Source organism: Leopardus geoffroyi, chromosome B2, assembly GCF_018350155.1.
Source record: "Leopardus geoffroyi isolate Oge1 chromosome B2, O.geoffroyi_Oge1_pat1.0, whole genome shotgun sequence".
Lineage (NCBI taxonomy): Eukaryota > Metazoa > Chordata > Mammalia > Carnivora > Felidae > Leopardus > Leopardus geoffroyi.
The window spans coordinates 49385379-49408688 of NC_059332.1; the positions used below are offsets into that span (position 1 = coordinate 49385379).

At 38.8% G+C, this 23310-nt stretch overlaps 1 protein-coding gene and 1 long non-coding RNA gene across 2 annotated transcripts in view; one reads left to right on the plus strand and one right to left on the minus strand.

Moving 5' to 3' along the window:
- LOC123608496 overlaps positions 1 to 23310 on the plus strand; it is a 482727-nt gene that overhangs the window by 397302 nt on the left and 62115 nt on the right. The window lies entirely within an intron of this gene.
- The window catches only part of PKHD1 (PKHD1 ciliary IPT domain containing fibrocystin/polyductin), a 494443-nt gene continuing 481216 nt past the window's right edge, over positions 10084 to 23310 (minus strand). Inside the window, exon 67 of the mRNA XM_045498517.1 lies at positions 10084 to 13379. Within this exon, the coding sequence (XP_045354473.1) occupies positions 12925 to 13379 (455 nt within the window). The 3' untranslated portion in view covers positions 10084 to 12924. The remainder of the gene's footprint in view (positions 13380 to 23310) is intronic.

The window sequence follows — 23310 nt, forward strand, 5'->3', positions numbered from 1 at the left end:
CTTAGCATAACACTCTTCAGTTCCATCCACGTTGCTACAAAAGGCCGTATTTCATTCTTTCTCATTGCCACGTAGTATTCCATTGTATATATAAATCACAACTTCTTTATTCAATCATCACTTGATGGACATTTAGACTCCATAATTTGGTTATTGTTGAAAGTACTGCTATAAACATTGGGGTACAAGTGCCCCTATACATCAGCACTCCTGTATCCGTTGGGTAAATTCCTAGCAGTGCTATTGCTGGGTCATAGGGTAGATCTATTTTTAACTTTTTGAAGACCCTCCACACTGTTTTCCAGAGCAGCTGTACGAGTTTGCATTCCCACCAAAAGTACAAGAGGGTTCCCGTTTCTCCACATCCTCTCCAGCATCTGTAGTTTTCTGATTTGTTCATTTAATCCACTCTGACTGGCGTGAGGTGATATCTCAGTGTGGTTTTGACTTGTATTTCCCTGATGAAGAGTGACACTGAGCATCTTTTCATGTGTCTGTTGGCCATCTGGATCTCTTCTTTAGAGAAGTGTCTATTCATGTCTTCTGCCCATTTCTTCACTGGATTATTTGTTTCTTGGGTGTGGAGTTTGGTGAGTTCTTTATAGATTTTGGATACTACCCTTTGTCCGATATGTCATTTGCAAATATCTCCTCCCATTTCATTGGTTGCCTTTTAGTTTTGTTGATTGTTTCCTTTGCAGTGCAGAAGCTTTTTATCTTGATGAGGTCCCAATAGTTCATTTTTGCTTTTAATTCCCTTGCCTTTGGAGATGTGTCAAGTAAGAAATTGCTGTGGCTGAGGTCAAAAGAGGTTTTTTCCTGCTTTCTCCTCTAGGGTTTTGATGGTGTCCTTACATTCAGGTCCTTCATCCATTTTGAGTTTATTTGTGTGACTGGTGTAAGAAAGTGGTCTAGTTTCATTCTTCTGCATGTTGCTGTCCAGTTCTCCCAGCACCATTTGTTTAAGAGACTGTCTTTTTTTTTCCATTGGATACTCTTTCCTGCTTTGTCAAAGATTAGTTGGCCATACATTTGTGGGTCCAGTTCTGGGGTCTCTATTCTACTCCATTGGCCTACGTGTCTGTTTTTGTGCCAATACCATACTGTCTTGATGATTACAGCTTTGTAGTAGAGGCTAAAGTCTGGGAATGTGATACCTCCCACTTTGGTTTTCTTCTTCAATATTACTTTGGCTATTCGGGATCTTTTGTGGTTCCATACAAATTTTAGGATTGCTTGTTCTAGCTTTGAGAAGAAAGCTGGTGCAATTTTGATTGGGATTGCATTAAGTGTGCAGATTGCTTTGGATAGTATTGACATTTTAACAATATTTATTCTTGCAATCCATGAGCACGGAATGTTTTCCATTTCTTTGTATCTTCTTCACTTTCCCTCATAAGCTCTATACTTTTCAGCAGACAGATCGTTTACATCTTTGGTTAGGTTTATTCCTAGGTATTTTATGATTCTTGGTGCAATTGTGAATGGGATCAGTTTATTTCTCTTTCTGTTGCTTCATTATTGGTGTATAAAAATGCAACCGATTTCTCTACGTTAATTTTGTACCCTGTGACTTTGCTGAATTCACGTATCAGTTCTAGCAGGCTTTTGGTGGAGTATGTCAGGTTTTCCATGTAGAATATCATGTCGTCTGTGAAAAGTGACAGTTTGACTTCATCTTTGCCAACTTTGATGCCTTTGGTTTCCTCTTGTTGTCTGATTGCTGACGCTAGGACTTCCAACACTATGTGAAACAACAGCGGTGAGAGTGGACATCCCTGTCGTGCTCCTGATCTCAGGGGGAAAGCTCTCAGTTTTTCCCCATTGAGCATGATATTAGCTGTTGGCCTTTCATAAATGGCCTTTATGATGTTTAAGTGTGTTCCTTCTATCCCGACTTTCTCGAGGGTTTTTATTAAGAAAGGAGGCTGAATTTTGTCAAATGCTTTTTCTGCAGATTGACAGGATCATATGGTTCTTATCTTTTCTTTTATTAATGTGATGTATCACGTTGATTGATTTGCAAATGTTGAACCAGCCCTGCAGCCCAGGAATGAATCCCACTTGATCATGGTGAATAATTCTTTTCATATGCTGTTGAGGTCAATTTGCTAGCATCTTGTTGAGAATTTTTGCATCCATATTCATCAGGGATATTGGCTGTAGTTCTCTTTTTTGCTGGGTCTCTGTCTGGTTTGGGAATCAAAGTAATGCTGGCTTCATAGAATGAGTCTGGAAGTTTTCCTTCCCTTGCTATTTTTTGGAACAGCTTGAGAAGGATAGGTATTATCTCTGCTTTAAATGTCTGGTAGAATTCCCCAGGGAAGTTATCTGGTCCAGGACTCTTATTTGTTGGGAGATTTTTGATAACTGATTCAATTTCTTCGCTGGTTATGGGTCTGTTCAAGTTTTCTACTTCTTTCCATGAGTGTTGGTGGTGTTTGGGTGCTTAGGAATTTGTCCATTTCTTCCAGGTTGTCCAGTTTGTTGGCATATAATTTTTCATAGTATTCCCTGATAATTGCTTGTATTCCTGAGGGATTGGTTGCCATAATTCCATTTTCATTCATGTTTTTATTTTTTTGGGTCCTCTCCCTTTTCTTTTTGAGAAGCCTGGCTAGAGGTTTATCAATTTTTTTTTTCAAAACACCAACTGTGGTTTCGTTGGTCTGCTCTACAGTTTTTTTGGATTCTATATTGTTTATTTCTGCTCTGATCTTTATCATTTCTCTTCTTCAGCTGGGTTTTGGGTGTCTTTGCTGTTCTGCTTCTAGTTCCTTAGGTGTGCTGTTAGATTTTGTATGGGATTTTTCTTGTTTCTTGACATAGGCCTTCATTGCAATGTATGTTCCTCTCAGGACTGTCTTTGCTACATCCCAAAGTGTTTGGATTGTTGTATTTTATTTTATATTTCCATATATTTTTAAATTTCTTCTCAAATTGCCTGGTTGACCCATTCATTCTTTAGTAGGGTGTTCTTTAACCTCCATGATTTTGGAGGTTTTCCAGACTTTTTCCTGTGGTTGATTTCAAGTTTCATAGCATTGTGTTGTGAAAGTGTGCATGGTATGATCTCAATTCTTTTATACTCATGAAGGGCTGTTTTTTGACCCAGTATGTAATCTGTCTTAGAGAATGTTCCATATGCACTTGAGAAGGAAGTATATTCTGTTGCTTTGGGATGCAGAGTTCTAAATATATCTGTCAAGTCCATCTGATCCAATATATCGTTCAGGGTTCTTCTTTATTTATTCTCTGTCTAGATATTCTATCCATTGTTGTTAGTGGAGTATTAAAGTCTCCTGCAATTACCACATTCTTATCAATAAGATTGCTTATATTTGTGATTGTTTTATACATTTGGGTATTCCGAAGTCAGTGAATAGACATTTATAATTGTTAGCTCCTCCTGATGGATAGGCCCTGTAATTGTTACATAATGCCCTTCTTCATCTCTTCTTATAGCCTTTAAAGTCTAGTTTGTCTGATATTAGTATGGCTACTCTAGCTCTCTTCTGACTTCCAGTAGCATGAAAGATAGTTCTCCATCCCCTCACTCTCAATCTAAAGGTGTCCTCAGGTCTAAAATGAGTGTCTTGTAGACAGCAAATAGTTGGGTCTTGTTTTTTTATCCATTCTGATACCCTGTGTCTTTTGGTTGGAGCATTTAGTCCATTTGCCTTCATTGTTATTATAGAAAGATATGGGGTTAGAGTCATTGTGATGACTGTAGGTTTCATGCTTGTAGTGGTGTCTCTGGTACTTTGTGGTCCTTGCAACCTTTCCCTCACAGACTCATCCTTAGGATCTCTTATAGGGCTAGTTTAGTGGTGATGAATTCCTTCAGTTTTTGTTTGTTTGGGAAAACCTTTATCTCTCCTTCTATTCTGAATGACAGACTTGCTGGATAAAGGATTCTTGGCTGCAAATTTTTTTCTGTTCATCACGTTCAAGATTTCCTGCCATTTCTTTCTGGCCTGCCAAGTTTCAGTAGATAGGTCTTCTACTACCCTTATGTGTCTACCTTTGTATGTTAGGGTCCTTTTATCCCTAGTTGCTTTCAGAATTCTCTTTATCCTTGTATTTTGCCAGTATCACTATGATATGTTTTGCAGAAGATCGATTCAAGTTCCATCTGAAGGGAATTCTCTGTGCCTCTTGTATTTCAATGCCTGTTTCCTTCCCCAGATTGGGGAAGTTTTCAGCTATATTTGTTCAAGTACACCTTCAGCCCCTTTCTCTCTCTTCTTCTTCTGGAATTCCTGTGATATGGATATTGTTCCATTTGATGGCATCACTTAGTTCTCTAATTCACCCTTCATAATCCTGGATTTTTTTTCTCTCCCTTTTTCTCAGCTTCTTCTTTTTCCATAATTTTATCTTCTAATTCACCTATTCTCCCCTCTGCCTCTTCAATCCCCACTGTGGCTGCCTCCATTTTTTTTGCACCTCATTTATAGCCTTTGTTAATTCATCATGACTATTTTTTAGTCCCTTGATCTCTGTAGCAATAGATTCTCTACTGTCCTCTGTGCTTTTTTCAAGCCCAGCAATTAAATTTATGACTATTCTAAATACTTGTTCAGTTATATTGCTTAAATTGATTTTGATCAATTTGTTAGCTGTCACTACTTCCTGGAATTTCTTTTGAGGAGAATTCCTCTGCTTTGTCATTTGGCTAGTTTTCTGTGCCTTATGAGTCTTAAAAGCTTCTTGTGTGCTCTGCAACTGTGAGCACTGCTATATTAAAGGGGGGTCATACCCTGTCCAGGGTCTGGCCCTTCAGGAGGTGTTTTTTCGGGGATTGTTACTTGCTCTCTGTTCACTTGTAATGAAATTTTGGGCCCTCTACCAGGTGTTCTTTGATTGTTCCTTGAAGTAGCCCTGTAAAAGAAAACAGACAAACAGAAGACAAAAACACGCAAACACACAACACAAATATACAGAAACAAACAAAAAACAAAAAATACAGACTACAAGTAAAGAACAGAGTGGAGGCGGTGCTGATGGAAGAGCACATACAAAGAGAGAAATGACAGGAGTGGGGAAATAGAAAAAATAAACATTGACTAGGCAGAGAGACTAAAAGGCTTAATCCAGAGAGAGAGAAAGGAAAATAAAGGAGGTGGGGAGAAAGAAATGAAGATAAAGTTACCCAAATAGAGAAAGTATATGGCTTGATTATTCCAGAGAGAGAAAAGGAAAATAAAGAAGGAGGCAGGGAAAACGAAATGAAGATAATGTTGCCCAGACAGAGAAACTATATGGCTTGATTATTCCAGAGAGAGAAAGGAGTGTAAAGAAGGAGGTGTAGAATATGTGTCAAGACAATGGATTAAATATATCTGTTTAGACAAACCAATAGCCAGAGTAACCAGCATAGAGGAGGGAAGAGATAAGGAGGAGAAATTGGGGGTGGGTGGTTAGGGAATATATCTATATATCCAGAATTGACCTAGAATTAATCCAGGCAATGTTGCAGTGCTGGTCTAGAGTAGCTGTCCATCTGGCTTAACAGGGTCTGTTTGGCTCCAATAGATGCCCAGTTACCTGGTTTGGAGAGGCATGGTTTGGTGTAAACTGTTCTGCCTCCACTGTGGGCCCCTCAGACATCCCTGAAGCCCGCTTTGGTGGTGGTGGTGGCGGGGGCTGGGGGGAATGCTGATCCCCCGTCTTTTCTCCATGGACCCTGACCTGGACCCAGTGGACTCCGTTTGAGTCATCCTCACTGTGCTGCTGGTGCAGATGGGGGTGGTCCTTCTCACTCTGCCAACTCCCCTGACCCTGCGGTTGGCTAGGATTCAAAGACCTGCTCTGTGTGCTCTGGCACTGGGGAAATGCCTCTCATGCACCGGATATGTGGTGCTGCTGGCTTTGTCTGTGCTACCACACTTCAGGGAGGACATCCTTCTCCCACTGTGCTGCCGACCTCCCCACCAAGCCTTGGGGGTGGTGAACATAGGCAGGCTTTGTCTTTTCCCACAGCATTCCAGGGAGGGCACCACCTTCTCCTACTGCAGGCTGAGACCCTGACCTACCACTAAACCCAGGGTTCGCTCCCCTTCCCCCCAGGTATGTGAACAGGGAGCCGACCCTAGTCTGGAGAAAGGATCCCTCTCATTCCCAGGTCTTTCTCCTGTCCAGATACAGTCCTACACTTCCCCAGCCACTCTTTCTCTTCCCTTTGTCTCTCTGCAGAAGGGGATCTGTCCCCTCCATGCCTACACAGCCTGTTTTATCTCCCCCAGTTCACAATCACCCACATATTGTTTCTCAAGTAGTCCAACTTTTTTCCTGGTAGATTGTCTCTTTTCCTCCCAGACTCTTGGGGTTCAAAGTCCTTTGGCTTCAGCACTTTGAGAGACGTGGGAAGTATGGATCCCCCTACTTCTCTGCCGTGTTGGCCCAATACTTGGAATTTATATAATTTATATAGCTATATATCAAAGTAGGAAAGTAGCATTTAACCACGTCTTAAAAAATCTCAACAGGGGCGCCTGGGTGGCGCAGTCGGTTAAGCGTCCGACTTCAGCCAGGTCACGATCTTGCGGTCCGTGAGTTCGAGCCCCGCGTCGGGCTCTGGGCTGATGGCTCAGAGCCTGGAGCCTGTTTCCGATTCTGTGTCTCCCTCTCTCTCTGCCCCTCCCCTGTTCATGCTCTGTCTCTCTCTGTCCCAAAAATAAATAAACGTTGAAAAAAAAAATCTCAACAGAGGAACCTACACACTGTTTTCCGGGGTGGCTGCACCAGTTTGCATTCCCACCAACAGTGCAACAGAGAGGGATGAAGGGAAACCATAAGAGACTCTTAAATACAGAGAACAAACTGAGGGTTCATGGGGGTGAAGGAGAGGGGAAAGTGGATGATGGGCATTGAAGAGGGAACTTCTTGGGATGAGAACTGGGTGTTTTATGTAAGCCAATTTGACAATAAATTATATCTAAAAAATCTAAACACAGTAGGATACTGAAATAATTATAATATTTACTGATATTTTTTCTAAGCAATCTTTTTTTTCCCCTAATCCCTAATCTCTTCATATATGGTGGGTATCCTTCCATCTAGCCCAGTCTAAGTTGAAATCACTTCTACCATGTTTTTTATATCATTTCATATGTTTCAAATGGTCATAAATTATTCATTCACGTTATTTCCTCTGTTCAACAGTATTAATTCATTCACTGAACAATCCATGATATAGGGATAAGTAACTGTTCCAGTTAAATTTATATATTTCTCCCTACCTATAATGTCATCTTTTTAAGTTATTTAAACCCTATTTTCCTAAGTCTCACTTAAGTTTTCATTCCCTATGAAACTTTCTTCCCTTATTTCAAATATTATTATCCTCTATTTTCAGTGTTATTGCGAATATAAAAAAAAAAAACACTTACCTATGGGGAGAATTTTCAAAGTGTTTAAAATAATGTGGAGAGAAGATCTTATTGTCTTCTACCCATTCTTAGATAGAAACAAAACTCAGATTGGTTTCTGATATCTCCTCGAAAACACTAAAGTCAGAAAATATTGGAATGATAGTTCCACATTTTGCAAAGCAAAGGTTTTGATTCACATATTTTTATACTCAGCCAAGTTGTCTTACATATCTGAAAACCATTTCTAAGACAAATGGGCTCAGAAAAGATACTTCCTAGTTAGCCACATATTAGTTCTCAGTTCTATAAGTCAAAAGACTGGAAAGGCTCTGCTGGATTTTCTTTTTAGGGGATAACAAGATTTTGGATCAGAAACCCAGGTTTGAGCCTTCACTTTACTGCTTACTGAGAAGGTATATTCAGTGACATAAGAGAGAATCAATGAGTGGAACCATTACAAAGGCCGAGAGGAAAGTGGTTCAAGAAAGAGGAAGAGAAAGGTTGTGTTAGGTGCTCCTGAGATGTCATGTAAGATGAAGATAAAGAATTGTTCTTTAGAAATGACAGTATGGAAGTCACTGGTGATTACCACAAGAGTAGTCTCTGTTCTGTAGATGGGTCAGAAAACATTCTGCAGTGCCTGGCAGTATGAATGAAAAATAAGGAATAATGGAATATGTGAACAAAAATCTTTTAAACAATTTTGCTGGAATAGTAGAAAAATGAGAAAGAGAACTGGAGGGGTCTATAGCATCAAAGAAACTTTATTTTTTTTAAGTGGGGTCTACTTAACCATGTTGGATAGTCATGGGAATAATCCAGTAGATGAAGAGAGATTGATGACATTGAAAAGAGAGCTGATAATTGAGGTAGTGACATCCTTGGGAACAGAATGAAGATATGCAGAAAATAATACTAAAGAGAAAATTTGGTATTACTAGGCTTACAGCCTAAATTTAAATATCTTCTAGAGTTGTCTAAACTATAGATAAGCACACAAGATTTTTTTTAAATATTTATTTTTGAGAGAGAGAGAGACACAGTGTGAGTGGGAGAAGGACAGAGAGAGAGAGGGAGACACACAATCTGAAGCAGGTTCCAGGCTCTGAGCTGTCGGCACAGAGCCTGACATGGGGCTTGAACTCACAAGCCATGAGATCATGACTTGAGCCAAAGTCAGACACTTAACCAATTGAGCCACCCAGGTGCCCTTACAGGATTATTTATTTATCCCCAAACTTAAGAAAATTTTGGAGCATCTGATTTCTCAGGCCATACTCATGATTTGCAAATTAAAACTCACAGTCTTTTAACTTAAGGCTCTATCACAAAACTGAATCTATGAAATCTGCCAAATAAGTGTGCTTTGATAGATGCTTTCAAGAGTCAGTCCTTTGTGTTCAAGGTCTTAATACCATGTGGTGTGGGTTTAGAATAGGTTCTTATGGAGCTGAGCTAGAAGTACACAGTATGGCACTGATCCAAGGGAGAGAAACATACAACCCATGGTGGGCTCTTCTCAGTACTGTGGGCATTGTGTTGTGTCTGCCCTTGACTTAGGGTGAGTGTTTGCTTCCCCAGTGTTTCCTCCATATGCGTGATGGGAAGGTGGCTCTTTTATAATTGAATCTGATTGAGAAATGCCAAGTCTGTAGCCATACACAAATTTTCCTTATAGGTCCCTCACATAGATGGGATCCTAGGTGGCATGCCCTGTATGACATTCCAGGGATATTCTGGTGAGAACACAGATTTGTTAGCACTCTTATCACTGTCCATCAAGAAACATTCCTTTCCCAAGCTGGAGACTTTACCTTTTCCTTTCATTCCTCTTTGGCCTCTCTGGTCCATTCATCTTACACTCTCTACCCTCTTTATCTTCGCCTATATATATGTAAGTCCTCCATCCGGAACTAAATGCATTTTATATCAGCAAGTTCTACTCTTGAGTGAAAATGAAAGAGATTGCTAGCTTCTAATCAATCATAAGTTGCAGAAAATATTTTTTAAAATTTGTTTTGGTAGTAATAGGTCCTGTAAAAACATTGAAATACAAAAAGATAAAAAATTTGAGGTGAAAATCTACCCATATTACTGCTCCATTCCCTAAAGGTAACTATTTTTTTTTTCAAAACTTTATTGGTTTCCTTTCCATAATTTTTCTATACATTAACAAACTAGAGGTAAAAGCATAATAAACACATTATTTTGCAATTTTATGTTTTTTTTTACCCTAATAGTATAGCTTGAATAATTTTCTACATCATTCTACTGGACAGATGGGCCATTAAAGTTGAGGAAATCTTAAAATCAGATACAGTCCAAACAAATTTCCAACTTTGCCTGGACCATTGCAAGAGTTTAGTAATGACTGTTCCTTCATCTATACAATGTAGAGACAAGTGGCCATTTCCCACATTTTTCAAAAGGAGATTGAGTCTCTTTCCCCTTGTTACAACTACTAATAATGAAATAAAATATATGGTGATAATAAATGAATGATCATTTTGATACTGAAATAAAAAAGTGTTTCTTCAAAACCCAGTAAATTCTAGAAAGTCTTCCAAATGCATTAAATGAATCTTCTGTCCCAAAAGAGACCAGATTGATGGTCTCTTCTTGAGTTGTTCTAAGCAAAGAGAACCCTGGTCTTTTTTCATGTATAAATATAACAAATGTTAGAAGAATATTTGTAAACACGCAAATCTCCATATTCTACCAATTAGACTTCATTTAATTTTATAAAAGTGATTTATCCCTTTTAAAAGATTACATTCAGGAAATATGATTCATCTCTCAAATATATCTGCAGTTAATCAGAGTGCTATCACATAGTTTGAAATCAGCTGTGTTCTACACTCAGTAGAGTAATTCCTTCTGCTTATAGCTCCTTCAAAATTGACACTGAATACATTATAAATCCTGGAAACAAAATATGGAATAAATGCATGAATTTTAAATGACAGAATTAATTAAAATCCTTTACTGTTATTGACATGTACGGTTTTATAGAAGCTTGGATGAATAATATTTGCATGTGATTTACATTCAATTTCCCCATATTCATTTTTGCATACAGTTTGCATACATTTCAATGTATAGTAATTTCATACATTTAGACTTAGACTGTGAGATGGAAGGGAGCTATTAACTAATCTTTGAAAGGTCTGAGCCTTTTGGTTCTCAGTAGCCTCACTGGGCAACAATATGGACAAATCTGCTGCAAGATACAATTGTGGTCAGACTGGCTCAGCCTGTCACTCTGAGAGACATGAAATTCTGTCTCTGGTACCTTCTCTGAACACAATCCCTAAAACTTCACAGATTGTGGAAACTACCTTATCTCTCATTATCCTTCCCTCTCAGTTTTAATATCCAGAAATATTTGCAAATATTTTTGAACTCTTTAGAATTTTAATTTGTTCACTATCTTGGGGGAAAAGAAGCCACCATATATAAAAAATCAGAAATGGGAAGCAAGAAGAGATTCTTTGAAATAACAGAGGAACATGACACTTTTCAATTATTTATTTCAGTAAAGAGTAAGGTTGTTGCTGCCGGGAAATATTTTTTGAACTAGCCATGTTAATGGTCTGAATAAGTTTAGGTTTGGCCAATAGTGGTGCTTTATGTAACTAGCTCATCTCCAGACATAAATGAACCAAGAGCTAATTGTCCCGTTTTCTGAGGAGAAAAAGAGGACTAGCTTAATTATGGGTTAAAGGATTCTAACTAGACTCTAAGATTCCATGCCATATGCTAGAGCCCTGCTAGTTACTCTGGATATTTCTGGCCACTGTTCTGGCCCAAAGAGTCCATTTTGGCCTGAGGGATTCTAAGCATAGCTAAGGGAGCTTTGATAGATTAATTATGGTTATTCCTAAACGGAGGGATAGGATCACACTTGCTTTCCAGAAAGATTAATCTTTTGGCACATGGATGATTGGTAAGAAGCTAGTAAAGGTTGGGAGATGGGTAAAGGAGTAGAAATAACCAGTGGTAGCTGACTGAGAAGTATGAGATAGAACAAGGAGTCCTGGTTGACTTCCAGATATCTAGTCTGAGTGCAATGATGCTGTGTATTGCATTAGGGCAGGCATGAAAAGAAGGAGTATGTTTTAAGGCCATCTTAACTTCTCAGTGTCTGTGGGATAACCTAGTGGGAGTTCTCAGTAGGCAGCTAACTATATGTTATAGAGCTCAGGAAATAAATTTGGGCTGGAATTTGTGGTGATAAAAGAAGTCACTGGAATGAAAGGGAGAATGTGTAGACAAACCCAAAGCAGTAGTGCTAAGAATATCATTTTAAAATTCTCAAAAGTCTTAACTTCTGAATTGTTTTTGTACAAAATATTACAGATCTCCGACAACTCAGTGTATCTACCAAAGAATGCAAATAGGAGTAACCTCAGAGATCAGGAAGCTACAAAAAAGGTTATAGCTGGGACTAATTAAACTGGAGGAGGCATAGTCTGCCTAAGTCCATTAAGTTATTTCTTTGTTATGTTTTTGAACACTATTAGTGCCCAAACAAAACACAAAAAGGACTTACCCTGCAGAAAGACAGTTAATGCCTCCAGAGTAACTTTCTATAGACCAGATTTCCCACCAATTCCCTTCTTAAACACAGATTACTTGGATTCCAGTTTCTTGATGAACATCAATCTTGATACCTAATTGTTTCTCCCTCAGAATCTAATACAGTGTCATCTTCTTTTCTGAGCAGCTTTAAGGTTTGAAATCTCTATGATACATCTAAAGAATAGTCAAAAGGCTGAGAATGTTCCTCACGGTACAAAGATATTTTCCCATTGATGCCTTGGAGATGATGACTTTCTGCCAGTACCCACTATGGGATTAGTTGCAGAGCATCATTATTGAAAATTCTGCAATAGAAGAGTATGTTTCCTTCCTCTGTTCTAATTCAAACATAAGAAGGCCTCTGAATCTCTCAGAGATAAGAAAATCCTGGTTTATATTTTGGGAACAGCTGAGAACAGGTTGTTTCTGGAAATTCTTCTCACCTCAGCTATCTTTGCTTTGCTCTCTTGGAGCATAAATCCTTCTGGATCCAAAGCCAAGGACACAATCAGGCTGCCTAAAGTGTCCTTTTGTTTGAACACTGATGAGCCCTCTGTGAATGTATGAATTAGGTGAAATTGCCTTTAGCATCCTTCCCCAACTTGGTATGAGTTGACCTTCCACTCTGGCCTTAATTAGAACCCTTAGAACACAGTCTAGAGAGGCTGCCATGACACAAGGTCTTCCCTCCTTCATTGGGCAGCTGTACACATTATCTTCTCCAAAAATCAGTGCTCTGAAAAATGAGCTCACTAATAATCTGCTTGGGCACTTGGTTATCTCTGGTCTCCCCAAATAGTTTTATTCTGTTGTAAATTTGACCCAGCTACTAACAGAAAGAACTACTTAAAATATATATATATAACTTTGGTCCATGGACAATTCCCTTCCCCAGATTGTTTTTATATCTTTGCCCTTAATTAAACTCTCAACAAAGCCCCTAAGAACATGAATTATCGTGCACCTATCACAGCTGTTCCTGAATAGTTTCTGCGTGAACTGAATGAAGAGAGAATGCCTGGGTAGCACCACAAGAGTCTTTCTTCTCTTGAGAAAGCCCCACACTGCCTCTTTCCTTGCCCAGTTGGCTCTGCCCCTGCAATTGCTGCCTCTCTTGTCTGAAGTCTGGGCAGAGCAGTAACTGCTGATCTTGGCCTGCCAGCTGGTATCTGACCAACTGTTCTTGGGCCTCCCTCCAGTTCCCAGTCTCCTGCAGGTATACCTGCTGAGCAAGAGAGCCTGGAGCACACGTGTGCCCCTGGGATGGGACGCTGGTAAGACCAAGAGCAGGAGCAACAGCCTCTTCTTGGCGGCCAACCTCCTTCTGGACAGCACGGTGGCCGACCTTCCTTCTGGACACTCCATTCAGTGACTGGTGGGGGAGCTGGTTCAGTTTGTCCACCATCACCTTGATCTTCTTATCTGTGAGAGAAAAGATGTAGGGGGAGACATGGATTTAGTTCTCAAATCAGTTGAGAGCCATCACTTTATATATTAACATTCCTGAAAAGATGCTGTTGATTAAAGATTAGGTTGTATCAGCTTATTGATTTGCAAATACCTTTAGAAATATATATTTTTCTTCCTTAAAACAAAACAAACAAAAAAACACCGCAGGGGTGCTTGGGTGGCTCAGTCAATTAAGTGTCTGACTCTAGATTTCGGCTCATGTCATGATCTCATGGTCATGGGATTGAGCCCACTCATTGGGATCCATGTTGTCAGCACAGATCCTGCTTGGGAGTAGCTGTCTCTGCCCGTCCCCCACTCATGTGCACATGCTCTCTTTTTCTTGCTCTCAAAACAAATATTTTTTTAAAAAAACTCACTGTATCCCATGCCCAATTTATAATTAATATTATATAATAAAAATTTGATAATATCACTTCCCAGGAAAATACTTTTTATGATCTAGAGAAGTCATCAAGGATTTCTCCTTCTAAGCACAATGTCTTAAATCCCAAAACCAGACCACAATCAGGCCTTACCAAGCATGCCAACTCCCATTTGTATTAAGAAATTTGAGCTCTATGGGGCGCCTGGGTGGCTCAGTCGGTTGAGCAGCCGACTTCGGCCCAGGTCATGATCTCACGGTCCGTGAGTTTGAGCCCCGCGTCGGGCTCTGTGCTGACAGCTCGGAGCCTGGAGCCTGCTTCGGATTCTGTGTCTCCCTCTCTCTCTGCCCCTCCCCTGCTCATGCTCTGTCTCTCTCTGTCTCAAAATAAATTAAAAAAAAAAATTAAAAAAAAAAAAAAAAGAAATTTGAGCTCTAAAAGCCAGTCTTACCTAACACTGGTTTTTATGACAAATTCACAATCTGAATATCTTTGATTTTATAAAACATGAATACAAACATATGTAGAGATAATACAAACATATCAATAAACATGTATCCATATGAGTGTGTACACGTATGGTTATATAATAGTGGAAGGAGAGAAGGAGCACTAGACTGGGGTCCCAAAATAAATGTTTAAGTCTCTCTTCCCTGCTAGCTGGCTCTGTGACTTTCATCATGTCTCTTAGCCTCTCTGGACCTCGGTTGTAGAATTTCATATTACTCTCAGGTGCTACTTAACAGTTTACTAAAATGTATTTCATTTTAGCAGTCTTAATTTAATTATAGTTTTCTTCCCTTGACATTTCATTTGTACTTCCACCTCCCCCCCCCCCCCCCCCCGGCCATTCAACAGAATTAATCTTCAACTCCGAAGAGTACAACATTGGTACTAGCCATGGTAACAGATGATCTGGGCACTTTTGCCCTAATATGTCCCAATTCTTTGAAGGATGTGTTATATAAGCAATAACACTTCTAGCCTTTAAAATATGATCATGCCATAAGTGAATGAGCTAACTAACCTATCATATTACTTACAGAATAAGTAAATGATGATGAACTAGAGCTAGACAGAGCTAAATACAGTTAAATGAAACCTACCAAAACAGTTGTTTATGGTATTAAATATGTGAAAGATGGCCTCTAGAAGTGACATAGCAAAGGAACAAAGAATGCAAGCTTATAATCAAACAAGTATGGTTAGATTTCCTGCTTGGTCCCTTACTTGCTGAATATATGTGCAGACTGTACTTACCCTCTGTGTGCCTGTTTCCTCATCTGTAGAACAGTTAAATTGATAGTATCTACCTCATAGAATTGTTTGAAGGTTAAATAAGATGAATCATGCTAAGCACTACCCAGAATCTATGATGTAGTGAAGATTAGATAAATAATAATCATCATAATTCAAATTGCTAGTACTCAGATAGTACTCATTCTTACCAGGCACTGTTCTTAATGCTTTATGCCCATTCACTCACTGAATCCTCATAGCCACTCCATGAGGCTAGTCCCATTATTGTCCTCATTTTACAGATGGAAAAACAGGTATGGAGGGTTGAGTTACTTGTCCGAAGTCACAAAGCCTCCAAGTGTAGACACAAGATTCAAACTTAGCTAGCCTGGTCTTTACCATTTAACATAATTACTTAATATGATTCCATACACATAATTTTTTACTTTGTCTATGTTTTACCTTAATAAAATGTATCCTAAATTAATAGCCTTTTGAATATCTTTATCTCACACAGATGGATATATTATACAGATTCACCTTAAAATAAACAAATATGCACCATCAACAAGAGAAACCCCAGATGTCTAACTTGGGAGTGTCTTTTTTCCCAAGTTTGCCTAAATTTGTATATACATTCCATTCTCACCAATTTTCTTAAATGTCAGCTCTTAGATTTGCATTTATTTGCCAAATATCTGGTTGCTGAAGGTTTGAAACATTTTCATTCATAAGTTTCAAAATTGCCTCAGATTCAATATCTCAAAAGAATGAGCTTGTTAAATTCTTCTCAAATTCTACCTTTGTCTTTCTTTACCCTTTTTAAATCATGCTGTCCCTTTCAGGTGCTCCAACTACATTGTAGGAGGAATCATTCTGAGCCTCCAGAGATTCTTCATTGTAGAACTCATCTATTTTCTCACTGGCTTAGTAGTTCATTGTTCATTCATTCATTCATTGTTTTCTGAGCACCTGCTATATGATAGGCCTAGAAATACAGCAGTGAACAAGACACAGTCCTGATAGCCTTCAGTTTATGCTCCAGTAGTGGGGGCAGACAGAAACTAGAATATGCATGGATGGAGCCTGTACTAGGTTCTACTAGAAGCTCCTGGGAACTTCTCCCCTGCTCTCCAGGAGCTCCAGGAAACAGATCTCTAAGCTGATTAAGGTGAGAGCCTGGTAATAAGTGTGATAGCAAGTGTCTAGGTAAAATACTAGGGAAAACAAAAGAAGAATTACTTTATACTTACAGCCTGAAATATTAGGAAGACTTCACAAAGGAGATGACTTGGTTTTGAGGGATAATATTGTGTGAAGATATTCCAGTATATGCTTTGGCATATGCAAAGACAGGAAGCAAAAAAAAAAAAAATAGGTCAAGACACAAAACTGAGGTTGTGTATAGAGATGTGACTGTGGTGTGGGGAGTGTTAAAAGAAAAAAAAGCAATAATACTTGATAGAGGCAATAAATAAATAAAGGCTCTTGAAAACTCTACTAAGGAGTATGGATTTATTTCATAGAAGATGGGGAGGTGATTTTAGAGTAGGGAAGTGACATCTTATTTTCATCATGGGAAGAACAGGCTTTCTATGAGAAGAAAATGAACTGTGAGGGAAAGAAGGAGGTCATTTGAAAGGCTACTGAAATAGTCTGAGCAAGATATAATAAAGAACAATAGGCCAGAGTCAAATATGTTGAAGAGAAGAATAGACAGATTCTGAGTACAAGTTATAACAGTGGTAGTGGAAGGGAAGGTTAGTATTTATTGAACGTCTAGGTATGCATCAAGGACTTTAGAACTATTCTCAGAGATTCTAAGACAGAATACATCTTGTAATCTAGGGAAAGCAAAACAGTGTATCTCTATTGCATCAGAAGAAAACACAAAACATTTGTAGGTGCACATAAAGATACAAACCAATTGAAAATAAAAATATTCCTGTCAGGCTGTGTTACCACTGGTGGTTATCCAACTTCCTGGTAGTTATAGGGGCTAATGAATTTTTCTTGAATGAATACTATAAATATAAGGATGTGAATATATTTTATATTTCCCCCAAGAAATTATAGCTTTTTTGAAAACATGGGCTTGCTCTTACTTTGTTTTCATCTTTTATAGAAATTATTTCATTGTTAACTAAACACTGATATTAGTTTCCTTTTCTGCTAAAGGAATGTTTAAGAAAGTGGGAAGCTTTTTCGGACTAGGTATCTGTAAAGTCATGTCACAGTAACAAAGTCCTTAAGTTCACATTCTGGCTAGTGTTCACAGTGTGTGCATACAAGTGTGTGTGTGTACACGTGTATGCGCTCACATGCTCAGGACATGTGATAAGAGTTCAAGTTTTGGAATAGGACAAACTACTGAACCTATGGTTCAATAGTTCTGGGTTCTGGGTTTAGTAGAAAAAATAATTGAACCTTTGAATTGCAGTTTTCTTGTTAGCAATATGGGATAATTTGGTCTACTATCTCATAATGCTGTCATGAAAGCATATGAGTTACAACATGTTTTAGCACCTTGTAACCTAAGAGGGGCCCTATAAAGCTAAACTCTTGTGTTGGAGTTCTGTTATTGTGATGATGATAATGAAAGTGATGATAATGATGATGACAACGAGGATGACTTGAGGAAGGAACAAGAGAATCATTCATAGGAGTATTTCATGGAAATTTAATGTACATACTAGTTTATTCATTATTTTCACCTTCTGTGATTTTTATTGAGATTGGTAGATCAGTTTAGGGGGTATTGACATCCTAACCATATCAAGATTTCGAATCCATGAAGATGGTATATTTCTCTATTTATTTAGATTTTCTCTCAGCCATGTTGTATAGTTTTCAGTGTAGAGGTTTTACACATCTGCTAAATTTAGCTCTGAGCATTTATATATTTGATACTATTTATTATTTTTTAAATATGAAATTTATTGTCATATTGGTTTCCATACAACACCCAGTGCTCATCCCAACAGGTGCCTTCCTCAATGCCCATCACCCACTTTCCCCTCCCTCCCACCCACATCAACCCTCAGGTTATTCTTGGTTATTAAGAGTCTCTTATGGTTTGCCTCCTTCACTCCCTGTAAACTTTTTTTCCCTTACCCTCCTTCATGGTCTTCTGTCAAGTTTCTCAGGATCCACATATGAGTGAAAACATATGGTATTTTCTCTGCCTGACTTATTTCACTTAGCATAACACTCTTCAGTTCCATCCACGTTGCTACAAAAGGCCGTATTTCATTCTTTCTCGTTGCCACGTAGTATTCCATTGTATATATAAATAACAACTTCTTTATTCAATCATCACTTGATGGACATTTAGACTCTTTCCATAATTTGGTTATTGTTGAAAGTACTGCTATAAACATTGGGGTACAAGTGCCCCTATACATCAGCACTCCTGTATCCGTTGGGTAAATTCCTAGCAGTGCTATTGCTGGGTCATAGGGTAGATCTATTTTTAACTTTTTGAAGACCCTCCACACTGTTTTCCAGAGCAGCTGTACGAGTTTGCATTCCCACCAAAAGTACAAGAGGGTTCCCGTTTCTCCACATCCTCTCCAGCATCTGTAGTTTTCTGATTTGTTCATTTAATCCACTCTGACTGGCGTGAGGGGATATCTCAGTGTGGTTTTGACTTGTATTTCCCTGATGAAGAGTGACATTGAGCATCTTTTCATGTGTCTGTTGGCCATCTGGATCTCTTCTTTAGAGAAGTGTCTATTCATGTCTTCTGCCCATTTCTTCACTGGATTATTTGTTTCTTGGGTGTGGAGTTTGGTGAGTTCTTTATAGATTTTGGATACTACCCTTTGTCCGATATGTCATTTGCAAATATCTCCTCCCATTTCATTGGTTGCCTTTTAGTTTTGTTGATTGTTTCCTTTGCAGTGCAGAAGCTTTTTATCTTGATGAGGTCCCAATAGTTCATTTTTGCTTTTAATTCCCTTGCCTTTGGAGATGTGTCAAGTAAGAAATTGCTGTGGCTGAGGTCAAAAGAGGTTTTTTCCTGCTTTCTCCTCTAGGGTTTTGATGGTGTCCTTACATTCAGGTCCTTCATCCATTTTGAGTTTATTTGTGTGACTGGTGTAAGAAAGTGGTCTAGTTTCATTCTTCTGCATTTTGCTGTCCAGTTCTCCCAGCACATTTGTTTAAGAGACTGTCTTTTTTTTTCCATTGGATACTCTTTCCTGCTTTGTCAAAGATTAGTTGGCCATACATTTGTGGGTCCAGTTCTGGAGTCTCTATTCTATTCCATTGGCCTATGTGTCTGTTTTTGTGCCAATACCATACTGTCTTGATGATTACAGCTTTGTAGTAGAGGCTAAAGTCTGGGAATGTGATACCTCCCACTTTGGTTATCTTCTTCAATATTGCTTTGGCTATTCGGGGTCTTTTGTGGTTCCATACAAATTTTAGGATTGCTTGTTCTAGCTTTGAGAAGAAAGCTGGTGCAATTTTGATTGGGATTGCATTAAGTGTGCAGATTGCTTTGGATAGTATTGACATTTTAACAATATTTATTCTTGCAATCCATGAGCACGGAATGTTTTCCATTTCTTTGTATCTTCTTCACTTTCCCTCATAAGCTCTATACTTTTCAGCAGACAGATCGTTTACATCTTTGGTTAGGTTTATTCCTAGGTATTTTATGATTCTTGGTGCAATTGTGAATGGGATCAGTTTATTTCTCTTTCTGTTGCTTCATTATTGGTGTATAAAAATGCAACCGATTTCTCTACGTTAATTTTGTACCCTGTGACTTTGCTGAATTCACGTATCAGTTCTAGCAGGCTTTTGGTGGAGTATGTCAGGTTTTCCATGTAGAATATCATGTCGTCTGTGAAAAGTGACAGTTTGACTTCATCTTTGCCAACTTTGATGCCTTTGGTTTCTTGTTGTCTGATTGCTGACGCTAGGACTTCCAACACTATGTGAAACAACAGCGGTGAGAGTGGACATCCCTGTCGTGCTCCTGATCTCAGGGGGAAAGCTCTCAGTTTTTCCCCATTGAGCATGATATTAGCTGTTGGCCTTTCATAAATGGCCTTTATGATGTTTAAGTGTGTTCCTTCTATCCCGACTTTCTCGAGGGTTTTTATTAAGAAAGGAGGCTGAATTTTGTCAAATGCTTTTTCTGCAGATTGACAGGATCATATGGTTCTTATCTTTTCTTTTATTAATGTGATGTATCACGTTGATTGATTTGCAAATGTTGAACCAGCCCTGCAGCCCAGGAATGAATCCCACTTGATCATGGTGAATAATTCTTTTCATATGCTGTTGAGGTCAATTTGCTAGCATCTTGTTGAGAATTTTTGCATCCATATTCATCAGGGATATTGGCTGTAGTTCTCTTTTTTGCTGGGTCTCTGTCTGGTTTGGGAATCAAAGTAATGCTGGCTTCATAGAATGAGTCTGGAAGTTTTCCTTCCCTTGCTATTTTTTGGAACAGCTTGAGAAGGATAGGTATTATCTCTGCTTTAAATGTCTGGTAGAATTCCCCAGGGAAGTTATCTGGTCCAGGACTCTTATTTGTTGGGAGATTTTTGATAACTGATTCAATTTCTTCGCTGGTTATGGGTCTGTTCAAGTTTTCTACTTCTTTCCATTTGAATGTTGGTAGTGTTTGGGTGCTTAGGAATTTGTCCATTTCTTCCAGATTGTCCAGTTTGTTGGCATATAATTTTTCATAGTATTCCCTGATAATTTCTTGTATTCCTGAGGGATTGGTTGTGGTAATTCCATTTTCATTCATGTTTTTATTTTTTTGGGTCCTCTCCCTTTTCTTTTTGAGAAGCCTGGCTAGAGGTTTATCAATTTTTTTTTTTCAAAACAACTCTTGGTTTCATTTTAGATTCTATATTGTTTATTTCTGCTCTGATCTTTATCATTTCTCTTCTTCAGCTGAGTTTTGGGTGTCTTTGCTGTTCTGCTTCTAGTTCCTTAGGTGTGCTGTTCGATTATGTATGGGATTTTTCTTGTTTCTTGACATAGGCCTTCATTGCAATATATGTTCCTCTCAGGACTGCCTTTGTTACATCCCAAAGTGGGTTGCTGTATTTTCATTTCATTTGTTACCATATATTTTTAAATTTCTTCTCAAATTGCCTGGTTGACCCATTCATTCTTTAGTAGGGTGTTCTTTAACCTCCATGATTTTGGAGGTTTTCCAGACTTTTTCCTGTGGTTGATTTCAAGTTTCATAGCATTGTGTTGTGGAAGTGTGCATGGTATGATCTCAATTCTTTTATACTTATGAAGGCTTATAAAGGGCTGTTTTGTGACCCAGTATGTAATCTGTCTTGGAGAATGTTCCATGTGCACTCAAGAAGAAAGTATATTCTGTTGCTTTGGGATGCACAGTTCTAAATATGTCTGTTAAGTCCATCTATTCCAATATATACTTCAGAGCCCTTGTTTCTTTATTCTCTGTCTAGAGGTTCTATCCATTGTTGTAAATAGAGTATTAAGTCTCCTGCAATTACCACATTGTTATCAATAAGGTTCCTTATATTACGATTACTTTATACATTTGGGTGCTTTCGAATTCAGTTAATAGACATTTATTGTTAGCTCCTCCTGATGGATAGGCCCTGTAGTTAATATATAATGCCCTTCTTCATCTCTTCCTATAGCCTTTAAAGTCTAGTTTGTCTGATATTAGTATGGCTACTCTAGCTTTCTTCTGACTTCCAGTAGCATGATAGATAGTTTCCACCCCTCCCTTTTTTTTTAAATTTTTTTTTAACATTTATTTATTTTTGAGACAGGGAGAGACAGAGCATGAAGGGGTGAGGGTCACAGAGAGAGGGAGACACAGAATCTGAAACAGACTCCAGGCTCTGAGCAATCAGCACAGAGCCCGACGCAGGGCTCCAGCCCACGGACCATGAGATCATGACCTGAGCTGAAGTCAGACAATTAACCAACCGAGCCACCCAGGCGCCCCCCCCCCCCCCCCACTTCAATCTGAAGCTGTCCTCAGGTCTAAAATGAGTGTCTTGTAGACAGCAAATAGTTGGGTCTTATTTTTTTTATCCATTCTGATACCCTGTGTCTTTTGGCTGGAGCATTTAGTCCATTTGCCTTCAGTGTTATTATAGAAAGATATGGGGTTAGAGTCATTGTGATTTCTGTAGGTTTCATGCTTGTAGTGGTGTCTCTGGTACTTTGTGGTCCTTGCAACCTTTCCCTCACAGAGTCACCCTTAGGATCTCTTGCAGGGCTAGTTTAGTGGTGATGAATTCCTTCAGTTTTTGTTTGTTTGGGAAAACCTTTATCTCTCTTTCTATTCTGAATGACAGACTTGCTGGATAAAGGATTCTTGGCTGCAAATTTTTTTCTGTTCATCACGTTCAAGATTTCCTGCCATTCCTTTCTGGCCTGCCAAGTTTCAGTAGATAGGTCTTCTACTACCCTTATGTGTCTACCTTTGTATGTTAGGGTCCTTTTATCCCTAGCTGCTTTCAGTATTCTCTCTTTATCCTTGTATTTTGCCAGTTTCACTATGATGTGTTTTGCAGAAGATTGATTCAAGTTCCATCTGAAGGGAGTTCTCTGTGCCTCTTGTATTTTAATGCCTGTTTCCTTCCCCAGATTGGGGAAGTTCTCAGCTATGATTTATTCAAGTACACCTTCAACCCCTTTCTCTCTCTCCTTTTCTTCTGGAATTCCTATGATACGGATGTTGTTCCATTTGATGGCATCACTTAGTTCTCTAATTCTCCCCTCACACTCCTGGATTTTTTAATATTTTTCTCAGATTCCTCTTTTTCCATAAATTTGTCTTCTAACTCACCTATCCTCCCCTCTGCCTCTTCAATCCCCACTGTGGTTGCCTCCATTTTATTTTGCACCTCATTTATAGCATTTGTTAATTCATCATGACGATTTTTAGTCCCTTGATCTCTGTAGCAATAGATTCTCTGCTGTCCTCTGTGCTTTTTTCAAGACCAGCAATTAATTTTATGACTATTATTCTAAGTTCTTGTTCAGTTATATTGCTTAAATTGGTTTTAGTATATGTGCTGCCGAAGCAAGCACTTGCTTAAATTGGTTTTGATCATTCGTTAGCTGTTGCTACTTCCTGGAGTTTCTTTTGAGGAGAATTAGTCTGTTTCGTCATTTTGGCTAGATTTCTGTCCCTTAGGCATTTTTAAAGCTTGTGTGCTCTGCACTTGCGAGCACTGTTATATTAAAGGAGGGTCATACCCTGTCCAGGGCCTGGCCCTTCAGGAGGTGTTTTTTCAGGGATTGTTACTTGC